General features: G+C 40.9%; 1 protein-coding gene across 8 annotated transcripts in view; it reads left to right on the forward strand.

Moving 5' to 3' along the window:
* The window catches only part of spen (split ends), a 76,456-nt gene that overhangs the window by 31,236 nt on the left and 27,167 nt on the right, over positions 1 to 18,053 (forward strand). For all 8 annotated transcript variants that reach the window (XM_066297317.1, XM_066297315.1, XM_066297324.1 and 5 more), the window contains one exon: positions 15,672 to 15,941. In XM_066297317.1, the coding sequence (XP_066153414.1) occupies positions 15,672 to 15,941 (270 nt within the window). The remainder of the gene's footprint in view (positions 1 to 15,671; positions 15,942 to 18,053) is intronic.

An 18,053-nucleotide genomic window follows, 5' to 3' on the forward strand; every position in this document is an offset into this window, starting at 1 on the left:
AGCAGCAGACACGGCACAACAATAAAAGAATACGTATTAATTTAGATAATATTATTAGAATATTAACGAGTTCAGAAATGGCTGCGGAACACGAGCGTTCGCCGATGTAGTTTAGTTAAAATCCGACGGTTTCCTCTCCTGAAGGTGCGGGGGCCGGCGCGGAAACCAACCGTTTTCGGAACGAGGAGTACTCGACCATTTACGATGGAAGGGTTGTGCTTCAGCAGGCATTTCACCCTTCGTAGCACTTCATTACTATCTTTCGGTTGCCACCATGGAACCGTCGTAAAAGCCAGAAGATCGAGTACTCGTTTATGATCGTTTTGTAGTCGGTATGCGACCGCAGTCCTGCGTGAGCTCGTCACAGATTCGATATTAATCGAAACGATTCTATTCCTGCGTGCGACACGATTTTACGTTTGAGTTAACGATCTACGCACAGGAGGTTCAATAGTGAAAAAAGACCTCCTCCTCCTCCTCGACGAACTCTGCTCGCTCCAGAAAACGCCGAAACGGCGGGGCGAGCGATACTGACAGGCCCGCCTCGCTCCGCTCGGGAACAGGCCGGGTGTCATTTTCCGCTCATGATTATAGAATGCTATGTTTTGGACGATGCCGTTATGACGGAGAACAAAACGTACGTAAAAAAACTAACGATTCCGTCACTGTTTGAACAACGCTCGATTCCCGCGCCGCGCCCTGTACGTTGTCACGCCGGGGGATGGCTGCGAAGGAAATCGATTCGGTGGTCAGTGCGTCTCAAGTTGCGTCCTCAGGTGTTGTAAATTATGAATGTCGTTAATTAGTTGAACAATAGATGTTTTTGCCTTCAAAGGCTCCGGGGAAATCCTGAAAACCAGTATAAAAACTAGAAATTGTAATATGTGTCACGATCAACTGAATTTATTCTGAAACCTCGTCTGAAACGAATTATTATTCGTCGGTAATAAGCTAAATTGCTGCATTAACTGTGACTAACAATAAAATGAATAATTAAACACTGATTTTAAGCGTTCCATTGTTGGCAAGAATAGTCGACATCCTTAGGTCAGGTGACAGATGAATCAGTTTACTTGTGAAGAGTAGAATTATTTACATGACTAAAAATGTTTATGATTCTTCAAGAATCGGAGACAAGAAGCTTTTTTTCCATTATTTTACTGCCATCCTGCTTGCAACTATCCTTGAAACTAGACGATGAAAAACCTTTGCAACCAACCTGGCCAAAGTAGTCTAAACACTTCGCGGATAATCTGAATAATTCTTATTCATTTCCAATCCGTCTCAGTTTCATGGCGATGAATCACCCTCAATACTCAATATTTAGATCTTATATCTATACATTCCTGTCCGTTTTCATGTTCGATAAATTTTCAAAATCCTTTCTCTCATTTTCCTGGCACGTTGCCAACTAGCTCACAAGTTGCAGGTTAGTACTGATCAAATTCATCTGCGAAAACAAGGGCAACCTGGTCGTCAATGGACGGTTAATGCTGATAAATGGAAAGTTTCAGAGAAAGTTTGCATTTGCCTGTAATCAGACGAAAAGTGGAAAAACATGCTACGTGAAGTTTGTTAAATATTTCGTTCATGTCGAGGAGATTAGTTCACTATCGTGTGTAATCCACTTAAATTGTTATTCGTTGTTAGGAGACAACTGAATGGAAATTCGTTTCATTCTCTCAAACTCTTGAACAATTTAAATCTTGGAAAGTTTGGATATTCAAAGAGGTGACGACGAGGTTCCCGGGTTCGAGCTCCTGGCCGACGATAATGGCCTTCTGGAAATTTCAAAAATATACAGAGTGACTAATTTTAACAAAAACCGCGCCATGTTCGAGTTTTAGAGTTTCTTCAGGTGCGCTGTTTCAAATTCTCCTCCTCCTGCGGCCTTCCACATGATTTTACAGATTTTTCAGACACGTCATCGATAAGACGACTCGGTGTGAGAATGGCTTTATTGATATATGATTACCTCGAAATAAAAATATCTTTTAAGTGTTATCTTTAAGTTGAGCCGCAAATTGACTCGTTCGGTACATGAGTATACCGATTTCCAGAGCTCGCGAAAAGAGTTCTTTGGTTTTGATTTGAGCATTCATTCGATTCAACTGGAGCAGAAATCTAACCTTGACGATAGGAAAATTTTCCAGACTTTAAGCTTTCGTGGGAGTGAAATTGCTTCTTTTTTTTTTTTTTTTAATCCATAGACGTAAATTTGGTTAAATCAGAAAATGACGTTTTCATTAACTTGTAGAGGTTTGAGCTTAGATATTTGCAGATCGCGTCGAACAGTTTTTGCAAGATTCAAATTTACCCAAAAAAGTACGAAAATGTATGTTTTTCTTATAAAAAAAAAAACCAATGAAGAGGTATAAATCAGTTTTTGCCCAATTGCACATCTTTCTTGGAGTGGGGGACGGTTTCGAGGTCGTGTTGCAGAATCTAAATTTCACGGAATGCAGCTAGAAACGCCTGGTCGTGGAACGTACTGGTCCTCCACCAAGTACCGTCCAAAGCACTAACAGTAGGTCTGGACGACTTACGTGATCTCGACTACAGTAGAACTCGGCTGTAACGAACACTCCGCCATAACGAACGATTAAAAAAGTCCCGTGCAACTCCCCATAAAATTAATGTATTTTTGTTCGGTCGTAACAAACTCCGATATAACGAACACTCGGTTGTAACGTATCGTATACTTAACGTTCGGGAGCTTTGAGCTCGGCGTTAATGAGCTGCCCGAATAAGCGTTGCTCATTAACGTTCTGTTCTTTTTTCGGAATTGACTGATGCCCGTGAAAGTTACTACAAATTATTTACCTCTGAAGATTAGGACTTGATTAATGTTCTATTATGGAGTTGCTTAATCTAGGGTGACCAATTTACCAGTTAGTTATGGTTGGAATAAAAACGGAGAAATCGACAGCGAGGGTGGTTGGCGGGGCAGCTTAAAATTTGTAGAGCATTCAATTAAGATTTTTACGAGTAAATTTGTGTGTAACACTAATAATTCGGTAAAGGACCCTAATCACATACGGATCTTTAAAAATGTCCAATTACAAAACGCTTCAATTTTCGAACCCTCAAATTTTTCAAGAGCAGGGGCTTGCCAAGTCTACGATATCGATCATTTGGGCCCAAAGGAACAAATATTTAGACGCACAAACACATACTAGTTGACTCGTCCAGGTGCTTTAAAAACTTACTTAAATTATCTAAAATTTGTAAAGATAACAAGAAATCGTGGATGACGTTAGACATTTTTACCGCACTACTAAGACCTCGGGACGATGAACTAGAAAAAAAGAGAAATTTTATTAGTTATCGATAACTGCCCTGCGCATTCAAAAATTGAAAATTTATGATAAATCGAATTGGTTTTCTTTCCTCCTGATGTCACTGCAGCCCTGCAGCCCTGCAGCCAATGGACCAAGAGGTAATCCCATGTGAAACCGTTATTGCTGAAATTAATGCTCACAACGAAAGAGTGGCATTGAAATTTTCATCGTTGAAAGTTATTTTATCGTTTAATTTAGCCCGAAGAAACTTGTCTCAAAAGACTATTTCCGACTGTTTTAAACATGGTGAGTTCAACGTTGAGGAAAAACGTACAGATGAAGATGAACGTCCTCTTGCATAATTGCACAATGGAATTAATCACAAAACAAGAGGTTAGAAACAGCATTGGTATTAAGCGAATAGGCCAGAACCGGTACGTTTTTGATTTTGAGGATGTGAACTTAAATGGATACGACATGATTGATGAACACGTGAAAGTTGCAGAATATCCTAGTGATACGGACATTGTTCAAATAATTACCAATGACGAAAATGGAAATGGTCCGAGTAACGAGGAGGAAGTGGAGAAAAACGACGAATTTTCGATTCCCACAGCTGAAGAGGCTCTTTCTCCCTTGAAGACCGTAGCGCGTCACATACAGATGGCGTGTCCGGAAAATGAAAAGTTTTCAAATGCGACCGGTCTTTGGCAAAAGAAAATAACCGAAGAGGTGTTGAAGGGCCGCAGAGTCTGCGCAAGCGCAGAGCAGAATCACGGATCTGTTTTTTTCTACCAAAACCTGGATTTTATTTAAGAGTTTTTGTTATTTTTTTTTCTCATCTGTATAATATATATACCTATCCGCTGTAAGGAAAAATTGTATTATTTGGCATTTCATTGGAACGAAAATAGGCTCTTTTTTCCTCGTCGCCTGTAGCGAACCTCCGTATATAATGAAGGACGGGTCGAGTCCTTCGAAGGTTCGTTATAGCCGAGTTTTGCCGCATTTCGAAAAATTAACAATCAAGTTTTTACGAAGAAAAATTGATTGAAACTGTTTAGATCTTGGTCTTCACGACACGGAAACTACTCGTTTCGTCCTCCACGGTTCATAGCTGACGGCAACGTCTCCCGAAGCTGCGATAGCGCCCGTAACTTTTTGAATCTGGCCGTATAGCAGATATAACTAATTTTTTAACCGCATTTAATCAAACAAGTAGGTGTGACATTTTTCTACTTGCACGTGGAAGATTTAAAAAACGCGAATTTTCCGTGATACATATCACATGCCAAAGAAGAACTGTGCCCTTGTCCGAATTGAGGCCCTCTGCTTCGCGTCGGTCCTCCAACTTCTGCCGCGCACGTAAGCCTTATTCGACCCTTGTAGGTACCAGTAACGATTATCAAAAATTTTAAGACGGAAATTTCTATTTTGGATTTGTTAAATTGACAGAGAATACGGTAAAAGTTATCTGAAGGGGACGCTGACAACTTTACCAGTTGATACATGTACGAACGTGTAGCTTCAGTACTTACATTCGGTTTGAACATAGTACAGGGTGAGTCGGGAGGATCGTGCCAAACTTCAGGAGTACATGAAAAATAAATGTAAAAAAACTCAAATGTTGTTATCCGATTTTCGTTTGTTTACAAGTTGTAGCGTAAATAAAATTAAAACATAAAATTTCAAAAAATTATAAATTTCATAAGAAATTCCATAAATGAACGTTTGGATATCATAAGTAAATGTTGAAAAATATTGCCATTAACTTCTAAACATTTTCGGCTTCGTCTATGAAGAGCATTCGTTGCGCTCCTGACTGTTTCATGTCATTCTTTAATGGCAGCTGCAGCATTTCCAATGCGTCGAATTAGTCCGCTTTTACTCTGTACACTTCAGTTTTAAACCAACCCCACAAACAATAGTCTAGTGGTGCGAGGTCTGGAGACCTTGGAGGCCAACTAATAAAAACTAATTAATTTACAAGTTTCAATTCATCTTGCTTGATACCACCAGAATTTGTTTTCACAAGTTATTTACAAATTCTTATTCCCTCTTCCATGACGTGTACCAACTAAAAAATGTTAAATTGCATTTCATTTATTAGAAGACCGACCAATTTCATGCTTTTTCTCTTTATTGCGAAATGAGGTTATCGCGAAGCAATTTATCTCCGTTTCCAGTAAAAATTATCTATAGGGGCAACTTCAAAAAAATTTTTATCAACAAAGTGCAGTTTTGTTGTGTCTCATAACTCGTAAAATTTATACTTTCCATTCGCGCGAGAGGATTTTTCTCCCTTTGGCGTCGCGTGACGTACCGATGCGTTCGAGCATTTTATCGCCGTTCTAGGGCCAAAAGTGCATTTTTTTTTAATTACTCTTTCATCTACCTGTATTTGTCCTTCGCCAGTAATTCGATTCGTTCTTCCTTGTAGGAACTTTCAGCATCCTCGAATTTATTGTTCTTCTTTTCACGGTTGGTCGCGATAATGCCCTTGAAATATCATCTCCAAGATCCCAGACAAAAGAATCGAAAGTTTGAAAACGTGTTGGGTTACCCCTCGACAGGCAAAAACTAGAATTTATTAGCGCAATCTTTTCTTCTTCTGTACGACGGGACGGAACCAGGGGTGCAGCACGCAGGGGAGAGTTTTTACCCTATTCCTTGTCGTTAACCAAGAGTATGGTGCTTTCGAAAGGGAGAAATTCTGCGGGCGAAATGTTGGTTTTTTGAGACTGAACCGAAATGCATCGGCTTTTCGTTTGCGGGCACCTTCTTATTATTTAAAAACCTAGAAGTCATTATTCCGTTTCTGGTTGAGAGCAATCTAATTTTATTCCGCCTTTCTACACGCCCATAAAAACGTCTGCAAACTAGGAAAAAACCGCTTAGTCACCGATGCGTGAGGATGGCAACTACTACGCAGGCAATGGGGCCTAAATTGTCTCCTCCGCGTTCTTGCAGGTGAAGGAACAATGGGAACATACACAATTCTAGACATTTTTTTTTTTTTGAGTTTGTGGATTTCGCAATTACGCTGGGAATGCTTTCAGTTTAGGTTTTTTTGCCAGAGTTTTTTCCATTGTCGAAGAACGAAATCCATTGTGCGTTATTGAAGCGACGGCACGAGAGCGCCGAATCCGGACCACTTTGCGTACTTGTCACGTCACCGTTTCGGTTGACGCACCATTACACAACGATCAACAATATCGTTACGCTCTGTACGACTCTTTTTCTAAATCTCCGATTTTTAGCTCACAGCAAAAAGGCGTAATTCGAAGCTCGTCCCATCGAGCTGGTACCATTCGTTCTTTCCGCGGTCAATTCGGAGAAAAAGATTTCAAAATCCAAATCATTTTTCAAATCTACACCGCGGGCATCAGTTGCCAAACGTAGCTGAAGAACTCGTAGGAAGGCCCGTTTCTAATGTCAGACAATTCCATCACAGCATGTTATGACATCACCATTAGCCACCGAAAAGGATATTTTGAATGTACGTGTGGGCAGGCAAATGGTGAGCGTTCGTGAGCAACGATGGGTACTTTCGGTCATTACAGTTTTATTGCAGTTGTACATATAAAAATGTGTTGATTTGTTGATGAGACAGGTCTTGGTACTGAAGAATTTAAGAATTTCTAAAAATATGCTCCGAAATTTCCAGCGTTATTAGAAAAGTCGAGGAATTCTTGACAATCTGGAGAAGCGGTTTGGACATCCGCTTTTTTCTTGCGGCCAAAAAGTTTCTCGTCACTCTCTCGCCCCTTCCAATGTTCTCCAAATTAGAATGGAAGAGTTCTGAGAATTATTTGAGAATTTCCAGCTCTACGAGAAGACTTGAGAAATTTTCGAAAATCGGGGAAGTTTTCCTACTTACCACAGAATTTCCTTGCAGTCTGCTTGATATATAAGTCTCTAATAAAAGTTGCCTTGCCCATAGTCCACACTAGTGCTTTATTTATTTTTGTCATTACACATCTCACATCAAGACAACATTACGCCGGTTTGTTTTTATTTTTTTTTTTTGGCGAATGTCATCGACAACGTATTTCCAAAATGGAGGGGGCAGCATTTTGAAATTTTGGACAAGGTAGTTTCGCCCTACTTGGTTTGGTGTCGGGTCAACCCAGTATTAGCCAACTTGTTTGCGTTTTCTAAAGTTACGTCCGAAGGTGATAATAGTTAATTACGGGGTTACCTCACAGGTAGTAAACGTACCAAATTTTTGGCAGGCATTTGATCTGTTATTCATTCTGGATTAGTTGGCAACTGCGACCAAATCGGACTAGATCATTTTAGGATTACTTTCAGAGAGCGTTCACCCGAGTCACGTAGACTTCACGAAAATAGACCCATAGAATGGGACTGGTAAATGGCGTTGTCTCTTTTCACCAACTCATTTTCCACACTAAAGCGTTAACAGCTGTTTTACAGGTCGCACGCACAAACAAAACCAGGAAGCTTTGCGAGAACGTTAATTAATAGTCCGATATTTCCATCAGGCCAGATTTTTTATTTTTTTTTTGTGTCCGAGGAGGTGGAAATCTTCAAAAAGACACCCGGCCGCTCCGGGTCGGGTAGTGTGGGATTCGAGCCTACGCCCGCCTACCCACTAAAACCACCCCCTCTCTTCTTATGGCCCCGGTATCGCCTGGTAGGCATTCCTTCGGGACGCCCGGTCGTAAGAGCTACTCTCTATGCTTCCGTCCTTGTCCTTCTGTACCGTTCCCGCTCAATCTTCTTGCGCATGATCTTCTTGACCGTGCACTCAAACGCTCTCCGATCAGGCCGGACTTAAAAAATGATTGAGGGTGTTGTGACGTATTCAAACTACTCATCCGGACGAACTTTGATTGAAAAGGCATGATTTCGCAAGCGGGAGAAGGGACTCAAGTAGATTTGAAGGGAAATAAAATGTAAATTTTGTATTTTTACTGCACACCGAGACCTTCTGAACCAAATTAACCACCATAAAAAATGTGCTACAGTCTTAACGCCTAAAAGATATTTTTTTGAATTTAATCATAGGGCCATTACTTAACAGTCGAAACACGTATTTATGTTTTTATATAAATACACGTACATATACATGGTATAAGTTTCTTATCGTGCCATATGGGACCAAATGGACGTTGGTGTTTTTTCCCGACATTTTGTTTTTCGGTTCGCTTTGATAATAGTGAAGGCGTTGGTCACCACTGAACAAAATTATAACATTTTCCTTGTTTAAATCGCGTTTCCTTTATTTGTCACAAATGAGCTGTGAATCTCGTTTGACATGTAACGCGAACGTTAATAATTACGCACGAACGCAGCTACTCACGGGAGCATTGTTAGGAATATTCAACTGACCTATTTCACAGTTCCAACCTTGATTACAGTGACCGAATCATGACACGAAGCGGAATAAAACATGACAAAAATTAATTGTTTTATACGTCTGTTGTGCCGCCGTCTGTTGTATAAGTCTCAAATGTCCCCGTTGGACAAGCGTCACGTAGGACAATAATAGAGCGGTGCTATAATTATTTACAAACGGAACCGAATGTTATATGTATACACCAAGGTTATAAAGCACGTTATTATAACCCGAGCCTTAAGTTCAAATTCCGAAGCATGCAGCGAAACGTTTGCAATGAGCTTACCTAAAACAAGCAATTAAATCTGAAACGCAAAAATGCAACGCCTTAAATCATGACATCAGCGGAGATGTTTCATTCAATTCCATGGCTACCATAAATAAAACAACAATAGAAATGATGGGGAAATTGTGGCCGATTAGCTTCCTAGGTAAATAATACGTGTCATTATTAACCTGTTTGTCGTCGCGCCGGTAGCGACTTTGCCTGATTTTCATTTTGGACTCTGCTTGCTCAGAAGCTATTCCGATGTTTGTAATGAGAGTGAGTTTTTTAGATTTCGGTGTATGAACCGCACATCCAGGCTGTGATTTAGTTGCTAAAATTTCTCGGCTTTTAGAGGGTCCATTGGGGTCTAAAAATCTCACAGCTGACCTCTTCTAGACTGGCTCGATCTACTGCACGGGACATCGGAAAACCCGAGCCAGCTTGAAAATATTTTACTTTTTAACGCATGGGTCAATTTTTTGAAATGGCCAAAGAATGTTTCATCTTGATATCGTGCTTTGATAAGCCAGTTTAATGCTGAAAGATCGCGGATAGTTAGAGTTTCGTTATGATCCTCACGTTCGCCTTCAAGTTAAATGCATTTGAAATGGTTCAAAAACAGATACATGTAAAAGTTGCTTATCCAGGAGTAATGCGCAGGAGCGGGGTTTCGTTGATGACCGCCGAATGCTTAATAAAATGTTTAATTACTAAACGGGAAAAAAATTAGCTAAGCCCAATGCTGAGGGGAAGGGACATTTTCATTGTAATTATAAAACAGAAAACGGTTTTGCCTTTTTTTTTTTTTTTTTTCAAAGAGCCTTTGGAGGTTTTCGCACTCCTGTACGACCAGTTCCATTCAGGACACGCGTTTCTCTCTGCACTAAACCGATCTGTTTCTAATAAAGTTCTGAGAGGTTTTCAAAAAAATTCCCGCAGGACGCGCTAATAGACAGACTTTTCTCAAGCGACCAAAGCTGGTTTCTCTGGTCGCCCAGCGAAAGACGAATTCCGGTCCGAAAATCTTGGCAGCCAGTCACGTCCAGCCGATTTGATGCTCATCCCATCAGCTTTGGTTACCAATTCTCTAATGCTCACAATCTATTACATGATCTATGATCGCCTCTCGTGATCCAATTAATCGATATGACGAATTGAGTTGTCGGATTTAACGTACGAAGTGTTCGTGAATAGTGACGCCAAACTGATATTGTGGATAGATAATCAGAGGATCGAGCAAGTGTATTAGTAAATTGCTGTCCTTCAACCCGCAACTTTAAAAAAATACCAATGTACGTTTGACTATTGTCTTTAAATGATTATTCTTGGCGTTATCTGAGAGAGGACCTTCCGGAAGATCAATTCGTGATCGAATCGAATAAGCGATTTGAAAACTGTTCCTTCCTCAAAACGAACCCACCGCATGGCCGTTGTTTTCGAGCACCATTTTCTCATCTAAAAAAGAACCAGTATTCTCGGAAACCCGAACACAAAAAAATCCTTTCTTCATTACCCACCAGATCAAGAAAAAACCCAACGACCTAAAACTGCTTTTCGCTGCCGACCCAAGCGCACTCAAACCTACTTTCTCTACTAGTTCAACGAAGACGAAAAATTTATTACCATCATATAACTGGGTATCCCCTTTAGGCCGCGGAACAGTCGCCCAGCTGGGTATTGCGCGCCCCTCTTGCCAAGGCACACCCCTCCTCCATCCAGACCGCTGTTATTGCGACGTTGCCTCCTCCCTCTCCCTCGCACGTGACGTCACTCCGCTGCCTGGTTGATTTATAATGAGAAACAGCAGCAGAACCTACTGCGACCGAGGTGGGCGCATTTCGTTTGGTAAACGTGAATTAGTTTTGGTTGTGTTCGTTGATGTTCCTTTGTTGACTGTGTTGGCGATATTTAGAGAGGGAGAGAGAGAGAGAGAGAGAGAGGGGGCAATCCTCAAGTTAATTGAAAGAAACTTATTTTGACAAAATTTGGGTTTAATGTGTCAGATTTTTCTCTTGATTTGGCAACGTGGCGCGGCACTTGCTTTCGCAAGGCACGGCACAAATTTTAATGGCCGCCTGAGCTGACTCATCGCTACTATTCGTTACGAAAACGTCGGCGTGTTGTTTTTGCTGGCAATAAGGACCTGGAGCCGGGAAATGAGGGAAAATGGAGGTTGTTTTCCATTGAAATAACAATGCGTTGTTGATTTAAGGCTGCGGCGAAGGTCTGGGCGAGTTTCCGCGGTGCGGAGCCGTCTTGCTAAATTAAACGAAAAGTAATATTGGAAATGAGCCTGTGCCGCTTGATTTGTATTGAGGTGTCTGTTGGGTTTTCCTTGCCGAACCTATCTACACGATAAAAAGTAATTCAAAAGAGTAAAATGTGATGTGAATAATTAGATAATAGAATTAGAAAATGCTGTGCAGTAATAGTCTCATCTACAAATAACAACGTGTAGAATTTTCTTATATTTTGACAAATTGGTGACGGGTGAATTAAAATTTCCTGGCCAAGGGTGTTTTGAACACAATTTAGCTTACTGCCTGCATATCTTAGCCAAATCCGGCCTTAAATTCGACTTTTACATATTAACTGTTAGTATGGTGAATTAATAATGCATTAAGCTTAGAATTAATTCATGTTTCGACATCATTCTGCAGTAGTCCTGACCAGGGGTTTTTTCTAACACCTTTTCTATACTTATATAATGAGTTTATTATTACTTAAGCGGGAGAAAATCTGTCAATAACAAAATAAAAATTTTCTTTTTCAACTTTCAGAATATGCAATTAGACAATAATTAATTATCGAAAGTTTTGAAAGATAGAAAAGACCCCAACTTGATTTTTTTTAGAACGTCTTATATATTATTGCACATTTCGAAGATGTGAAATCCCCGTTTTGAATAAATTAAAAGTCTATATTTTCAAAAAGCGGTTATTGAGAAATTTGGGGGCAAAGTCTTCTTTTTGGTGCTAAGCAATGGACAGTCACCAGTTTTTCACTACGTGCCCCAATCGCAAAAATTAAAATTTTAAAGAAAAAAAAAAGATTTAAATTTCTCGATGGTCTCTTATTGATTTTACGACTTATGATGTATTTTCGAAAAGGATTTTCTTTTAAATTTTTCGCGTTTCCAATCGAATTCGTTGATAATTTGATTAAACCGTAAGTGGGTACGTTTCATCTGGATTTTTAAATTTCAAAATTGTTCTGGTCATATTATTGTTAAGTTTGAATAAACTTACGAGTTTTTTTATTTCGTTTTTTTTTTTTTTGGTAAGAATCCGTTTTCTGTCTGAATCATTGAATATCAGATTTCAAGAAATTTTACAGAACGGTGGTAAGAATATTAAACTACATCATCATGGCCTATTATGCATTTTGATAATGACAATACTTGAACACTCTGTGTATCGAAAACTAAGCATTTGCAGGCCCGCGTTTAGAGGGGAGGAAGCCCTATTTCGACCTCAAAAACGCGTTCCTAAATTGTTGGAACTGAATTTTGAATAACTCTGTATGTTCCATTGAAAGAATATGAACATACCGATCGGGATTGTTTTCTCTACCTACATATTCTGACGGCTTACAAATAGTATAGCACATATTCGGATGCAAGTTTCATAAGACTGCTCATTGTCGCACCAGTCCGAGCAACGGACGTGCACGACGTGAGCCTTCGAAGTCATGTACTTCATACCATTTATATTTTCTATTGAACAGGATTTTCCTATGTAGAATAAATACAAAAGAGAAGTTCGCTGAATGTATACCTAAAAGCACTTTTGCCGGACTAAAGAGCATTTAAACTTTGCTATTTAAAACTTTCCAGGTTTAGTAGTCAATTCGCAATAAGCTTCTTCTTGTTCTTCTTCTAAGAAATCTACAGGACGACCTTTTGTGCGACTAAGAAATTTATTTTTTAGTTAATTTATTTATTTTTTAACTTTATTTTGTTTTATCGACTAAAACTGCATCTCGTGCGTACTTGAAACAATGAATGCTGCTGTGACCGTCAATGATGGGAAAATGGGTTAAAAATACGCATTTAAATTTTTTAATTCCTTAAACGTTTGATTCTTCTTTAAAAAAATTTCATTCCGATTATTCCTACAACATTCCACATTCCCAGACACACACGGTATGTTCCACCAACATTTTTCTCCGCGCCACGGTTAAGGTTTTAACGTTAACGCCGCTGTATCAAAATATAAATTATCTTGGTCGGTTGTGGTTAAACAGATACGATTATTTCCATTTCTGCAATGGACAAACCACGGCGAGGAACGTTGACTTAACAGCGAGCCCGAGACAATGCAGAACGTCCACAGCTGATCGCACACCTTGCAGAACAGTGCAATAATGTAATTTTACGTTTAATTAAAGTGCATTTCGTTGATGCGGAGAATTGCACAAGTGGATTGCAATAAAAAAAAAAAAAAGTTGCAAAGAAAACATTTATGTAATTGTATCATTGCCCTCCAAAGAGCTACTAGGGCATTAGCAATTTTCACGTCAAGAAGATGCTGGTTGACGCAATGGAAATGGTTCAAATGCATTTTGTGTTTTGCGAGGTGGAACTTCTTCCATGGGTCCTTTAGCTGCGAGAGATTTTCAGTGAATTTAACAAGAACCAGTTGTTTACTCTGTGTAACGTAATAGAAACGACACTTAAAGTGCCCACGCACTGAATATGCCTACATTGGCCTCATAATTACCTTAGTTGGAAACTTTCTATTGAAATTGTTAGTCCATTATGACCATTTAACTCGAAGTTTCCGTAATGGCATTTTGCTTGCTTACAGTCGAAAATCAATTTGCTACCATTTCGAACGTTTTCACCGCTTTTAATATCCCTCGATCATTCATTAAATGCCAGCTAATCTCCGCTGTAGCTATGCCGAGTGCTCTCCAGATATAGTGCTTCTAACACGTTTCCGAGATAAGCGATATGTTATGTTAATAACTTCTCGGTAATTACAATAAATATTTTGGGAAACGTATACGTAACTCACGGCGCATGTTTTTGATTAGTTGTTCGACAGATGCCTGTGTTCTACGCAGCAAAAGTACTCGCTGAATTTTCGGTGCTATAAGCACAATAATGGGGAATTGTTGCTAATTGGGCGTGGACGGAGTTGCGGCAACAAATAGCGAACGCGAAATAAATTATTGCAAGAATCGAAAACAATATAAAAAACCATTGACACCATTTTGGGTTATTACCCCTGCATATGGCGGGTCACGTCACATGCACAGCAAATATGTAATAATTATTGTTTAACTGCTTTATAAGAACTTGCGAATTAATTACTGCGGTTAAGTGTGTTCGATAAATGTAGCTGGATTGCTTGAATTTCCTTCGTTGCGTCGTGAGTGCTTTCAACGGTGCTACGTTACAGCTTTCATCGTAATAATGGCTCAAAGCTAACTGTGGAAGAGGAAGTTCCAGTCTAGAATTCGAAAACCGTCGATTTGCTCCTCGTCGGTTTAACTGAAGGTGCGATCGTGAGGAAACGGACAGGAAAAAAAAATTGCATCCATCGCCGAAAAATATAGGAAGTATTATCCAATCAGACGAGTTGCATTGAGTCATCCTCGCAGTTATCGAAAATCACAATTAGCTTTCCATTAATCATTCATTGGCAACGGCAATAAGAGCCTTGAAGGGCGCACCTTCAGCGGTGGTCCTGTTCACGTGCAAACAGACACCCGGTAAACAGATTTGTAAAATAGACCAATAGTTGTTAGAGTCACGATGGTGAAAATTTGAAGTTTCCCCAGCAAAAAAATATTTAGACCGCCCAGCTCCCCTTCCTCTCTCTCTCTCTCGCCGATCCGTACCAGGTACCGCAAACGCTACCGCCCGATTTTATTTTATAGAAAAATTTCCCATACATTCATCTTTCCGGCACATACCGGCAACACCGCATATCTCCCACCGTTCCTCATCGGCTCTACTCCCTCCCCTGCAGATGCCCGTTACATTAATCCTTTTTGCTCGTCGGCGACGTTGCCGCTCTCAGGTCGTACATTTCCGGGTCAGGAATAATTTATGCGATAACTGTACTGAATTAGCAATGCGGTTTGGGACGCAGCGTTAATGTACACGTCTGGCGATGGGATTTTTTTTAACTTTTGCGGTTTGACACTGGAATTGTCAAGGAGATATGTATCCTCAATCCGTGAAAATGCTGTCGCTCCTATAAAAACCAAATAAAGCACTGAAGAAATAATCTGCAACTCTATCGTGGTGCCACACCCAATAATCCATTATCGATTCGATTAGAAAGCACGTAATTGCTCGATTAAAGCATAAAGTTGTCTTTGGTTGTTATCCTAAAGAAAACTTGAGACTAAAAATAGCACTTTTTGCACCTTAAAAAGTTGAGATTTCCAAGACACTGTTACGGACTAGTGTATCGAGCTGTGACTGCTCGAATGTTCTATAGCCTGTGTTTGTATAATAGAGCAGCATTGCCGCCGTGTGCACATCAATACTGAGAGTGCGCTTTCAGTTTCATATACTTTTGTGGAAAATCCACGATTTGGCCGTGATGCGGCAACGTCGCTCGTAGCTCTCAACTGGGTGAGGTTGTCGCACTGCGCAAGCGCAGCCAACGCAGCGTCGATGCTCGCTGGCTTGCCACTGCAAGGAGGGGAGAAACAAAACACTAAAGCTGCGTTGTCACGTTTAACTTTTTTTTTGTTCGGGCTGCAACTTCAGTAGTTGATTTTGGTTTGTTTTTTGTTTCAGATATGGTCGAGTGCAGAGTGTTAAAATATTGCCAAGGACACCCGAGGAGAAGACGGGCGAGGTCCAGATGGCGTGCACGGTGGCGTTCATGGACATCAAAAGTGCGTCCAAAGCGCACAACGCGGATCTCAAAATCGACGACCGCACCCTGAACACGAAGTACTACGAACCTGCTGCCATTCCGTCCGCGGCTGCGCCCCTCTCGGGCACGCCACCCCCGTACTCTACCTCTACCTCGCCTGGCGCCACCAGGTTCCCAAACGGTCACGGGTAAGCATCGACACGCTCCTCCACGATGAGCTGGTGATAAAATGTAATCAAACACGCGCCATTAGAGATTAGGGCACACCTACGAAGGTGCATGGCGTACGAATTTCAAGCTGTCAACTGGTCTGCGGATGTCAGTAATGACGTCATCGGTTCCGTCCATTGGTTAAATCGTGAATATGCCCGAAGCTGCAAGCAAAGTGGCGACTTTGGGCATTCGGAAAGCGCTCACCAAGGGCGGGAATGTTTTTGCGTCTGTTCGACATGTTTCCTTGCGTTGCAGTAAACCAAGGACCGTCGAAAAAGAATAGGTCATCTGTGGTGTGGTATGGTATGGTGGTGTGCGCATTACACTATTCGTAAAGGTGCCCGAACGCGGCATAACAAGGAGAGGAGTACTCGTTCGAGAGTCAGATTGATATTGATGACATCTGGATTGTTCCTTTGATCGCCCCGCGTGCGCAGGATCTTTCGACGAGGAGTTGACCTACCCCACGGTTTTCGATTTTCGAACGACGAAAAAATCAGGAAACATTAAAGTTGCGACATTTGATTGAAATGGCGGAATATTCGTTAAAATTGCAAATCAATTCCCAATTATCTCTCTATAAAAAGCGAAAAATGTGCCGGCGTTTTTAGCTCGTGGCTAGATACTGCGGAAGGGACGAGTGCTCTTCGAGAAGGGCTCAATTCTAAACGGAGATCGGCAGAATTCACTCCACAATTCAGCCGCCGAACGCACTTTTCGGAGCGGATTAGACAGTTCCCATATCTCACTGTCGTGTCCCCGTGAGGCAAACCTATATCGTACCGTCGAACACCGTGCGAGAAAGCCGGTTTTTTCCATGCAAGTCCGAAGTTATTACTCTGTTTCTCGTCTTCCTCATCATTATTCAGTCAAAGAACTAATTTATTTTCCCCTAACTAGAGCCGAAGACTTTTCCGTCTACACGACCAGCAATTACACGAGTTTTTCAAATTGGTCCCGGGTCGTTTTTGCCCGTTTTCGCTCGCCATTAGTGCGACTTGTCCGCATGCAACGCGGCTATTAAATATTACTTACAGCTGACGAACCATTAAGAAGTTGCTTTTAATTATCATCCTGGGAGCGTTTTAATGGCCCTTTCGATGTTTACCATCGCCCGTGGCGTGGAGAAATCACCCGCGAGGTAAACGTACTCGGGGATAAATAATTGAATAATTGCGTCCTGTGTGTTGTCTACGCCATAGGAAACCGCTCATCTCGGGGCAGAATCTTATTAAGTCAAAAAACAGTTATGTGCGCCGAAGCAGGAACCGTTACGTCCGATTTTAAACGTTATTCAAATCCGCGTCTGTCCCAAACAAAGACACGAAGCCTCGGGCTCGATTTATTAATGTCCTCTTTTTTTTTCTTTCTTTTAAATGTCGCCTTTATTGTGGTTCTAAAGTCAAACCGATCGATGATGGAACAGAACCACTCGCAAACAGAACATTGTGTTACAGTAACTGTTCCTGCAGCTGTAAAATGTAACAGTTGCTGAAACGGAGAAACGTCCAATAAACCGTGGAAATTTCTGTTGCTTTACTGAATTCTGATTTAGGAAATCCGTGTCTCGTGTATTTTTTCATACTCGATAACAGATTGAGATTCCAGTGGGATTTTATCCGTTTTACAATTCCGATTTGAGGCCACGCAGGAATTCCGATGATTCGTGCTCGTCCGCGGTCGAGTCGGCACTAAAAAGTATTTGGCGGCATTATCGCGATTGAAAAAATGTTCTCTACCTTTTGCGTACCCTCCCGGGCGCATAGATGGCGCTAAATCAAATGAGGCTTGGAACATGCAAGCCGACCTACATCAAATTCGACCTTCTACAGGATGTTCCTAGGGTGGCACCTAGCCCGGTTGGCGTGCCCTCTCAGTCTTCTCGTTGAAGTAGTTGCGGCAAAAGAAACTTAATTTGAGATTTTTACGATTTAAGACGGCGCTTAAGCATCATATGCAGTATTACGCGAAAATCTATTTCCTTTTTTTCAAATTTGAGACATTTTGTTAATATCCAATGGGTGAACTCTGGGTTACGACGTTATAATTGATGGACCGTTGGTAAAACATTCCGAAGATACACTTGC

The sequence above is a fragment of the Euwallacea fornicatus genome, chromosome 28 (genome assembly GCF_040115645.1).
Source record: "Euwallacea fornicatus isolate EFF26 chromosome 28, ASM4011564v1, whole genome shotgun sequence".
NCBI classification, from domain to species: Eukaryota; Metazoa; Arthropoda; class Insecta; order Coleoptera; family Curculionidae; genus Euwallacea; species Euwallacea fornicatus.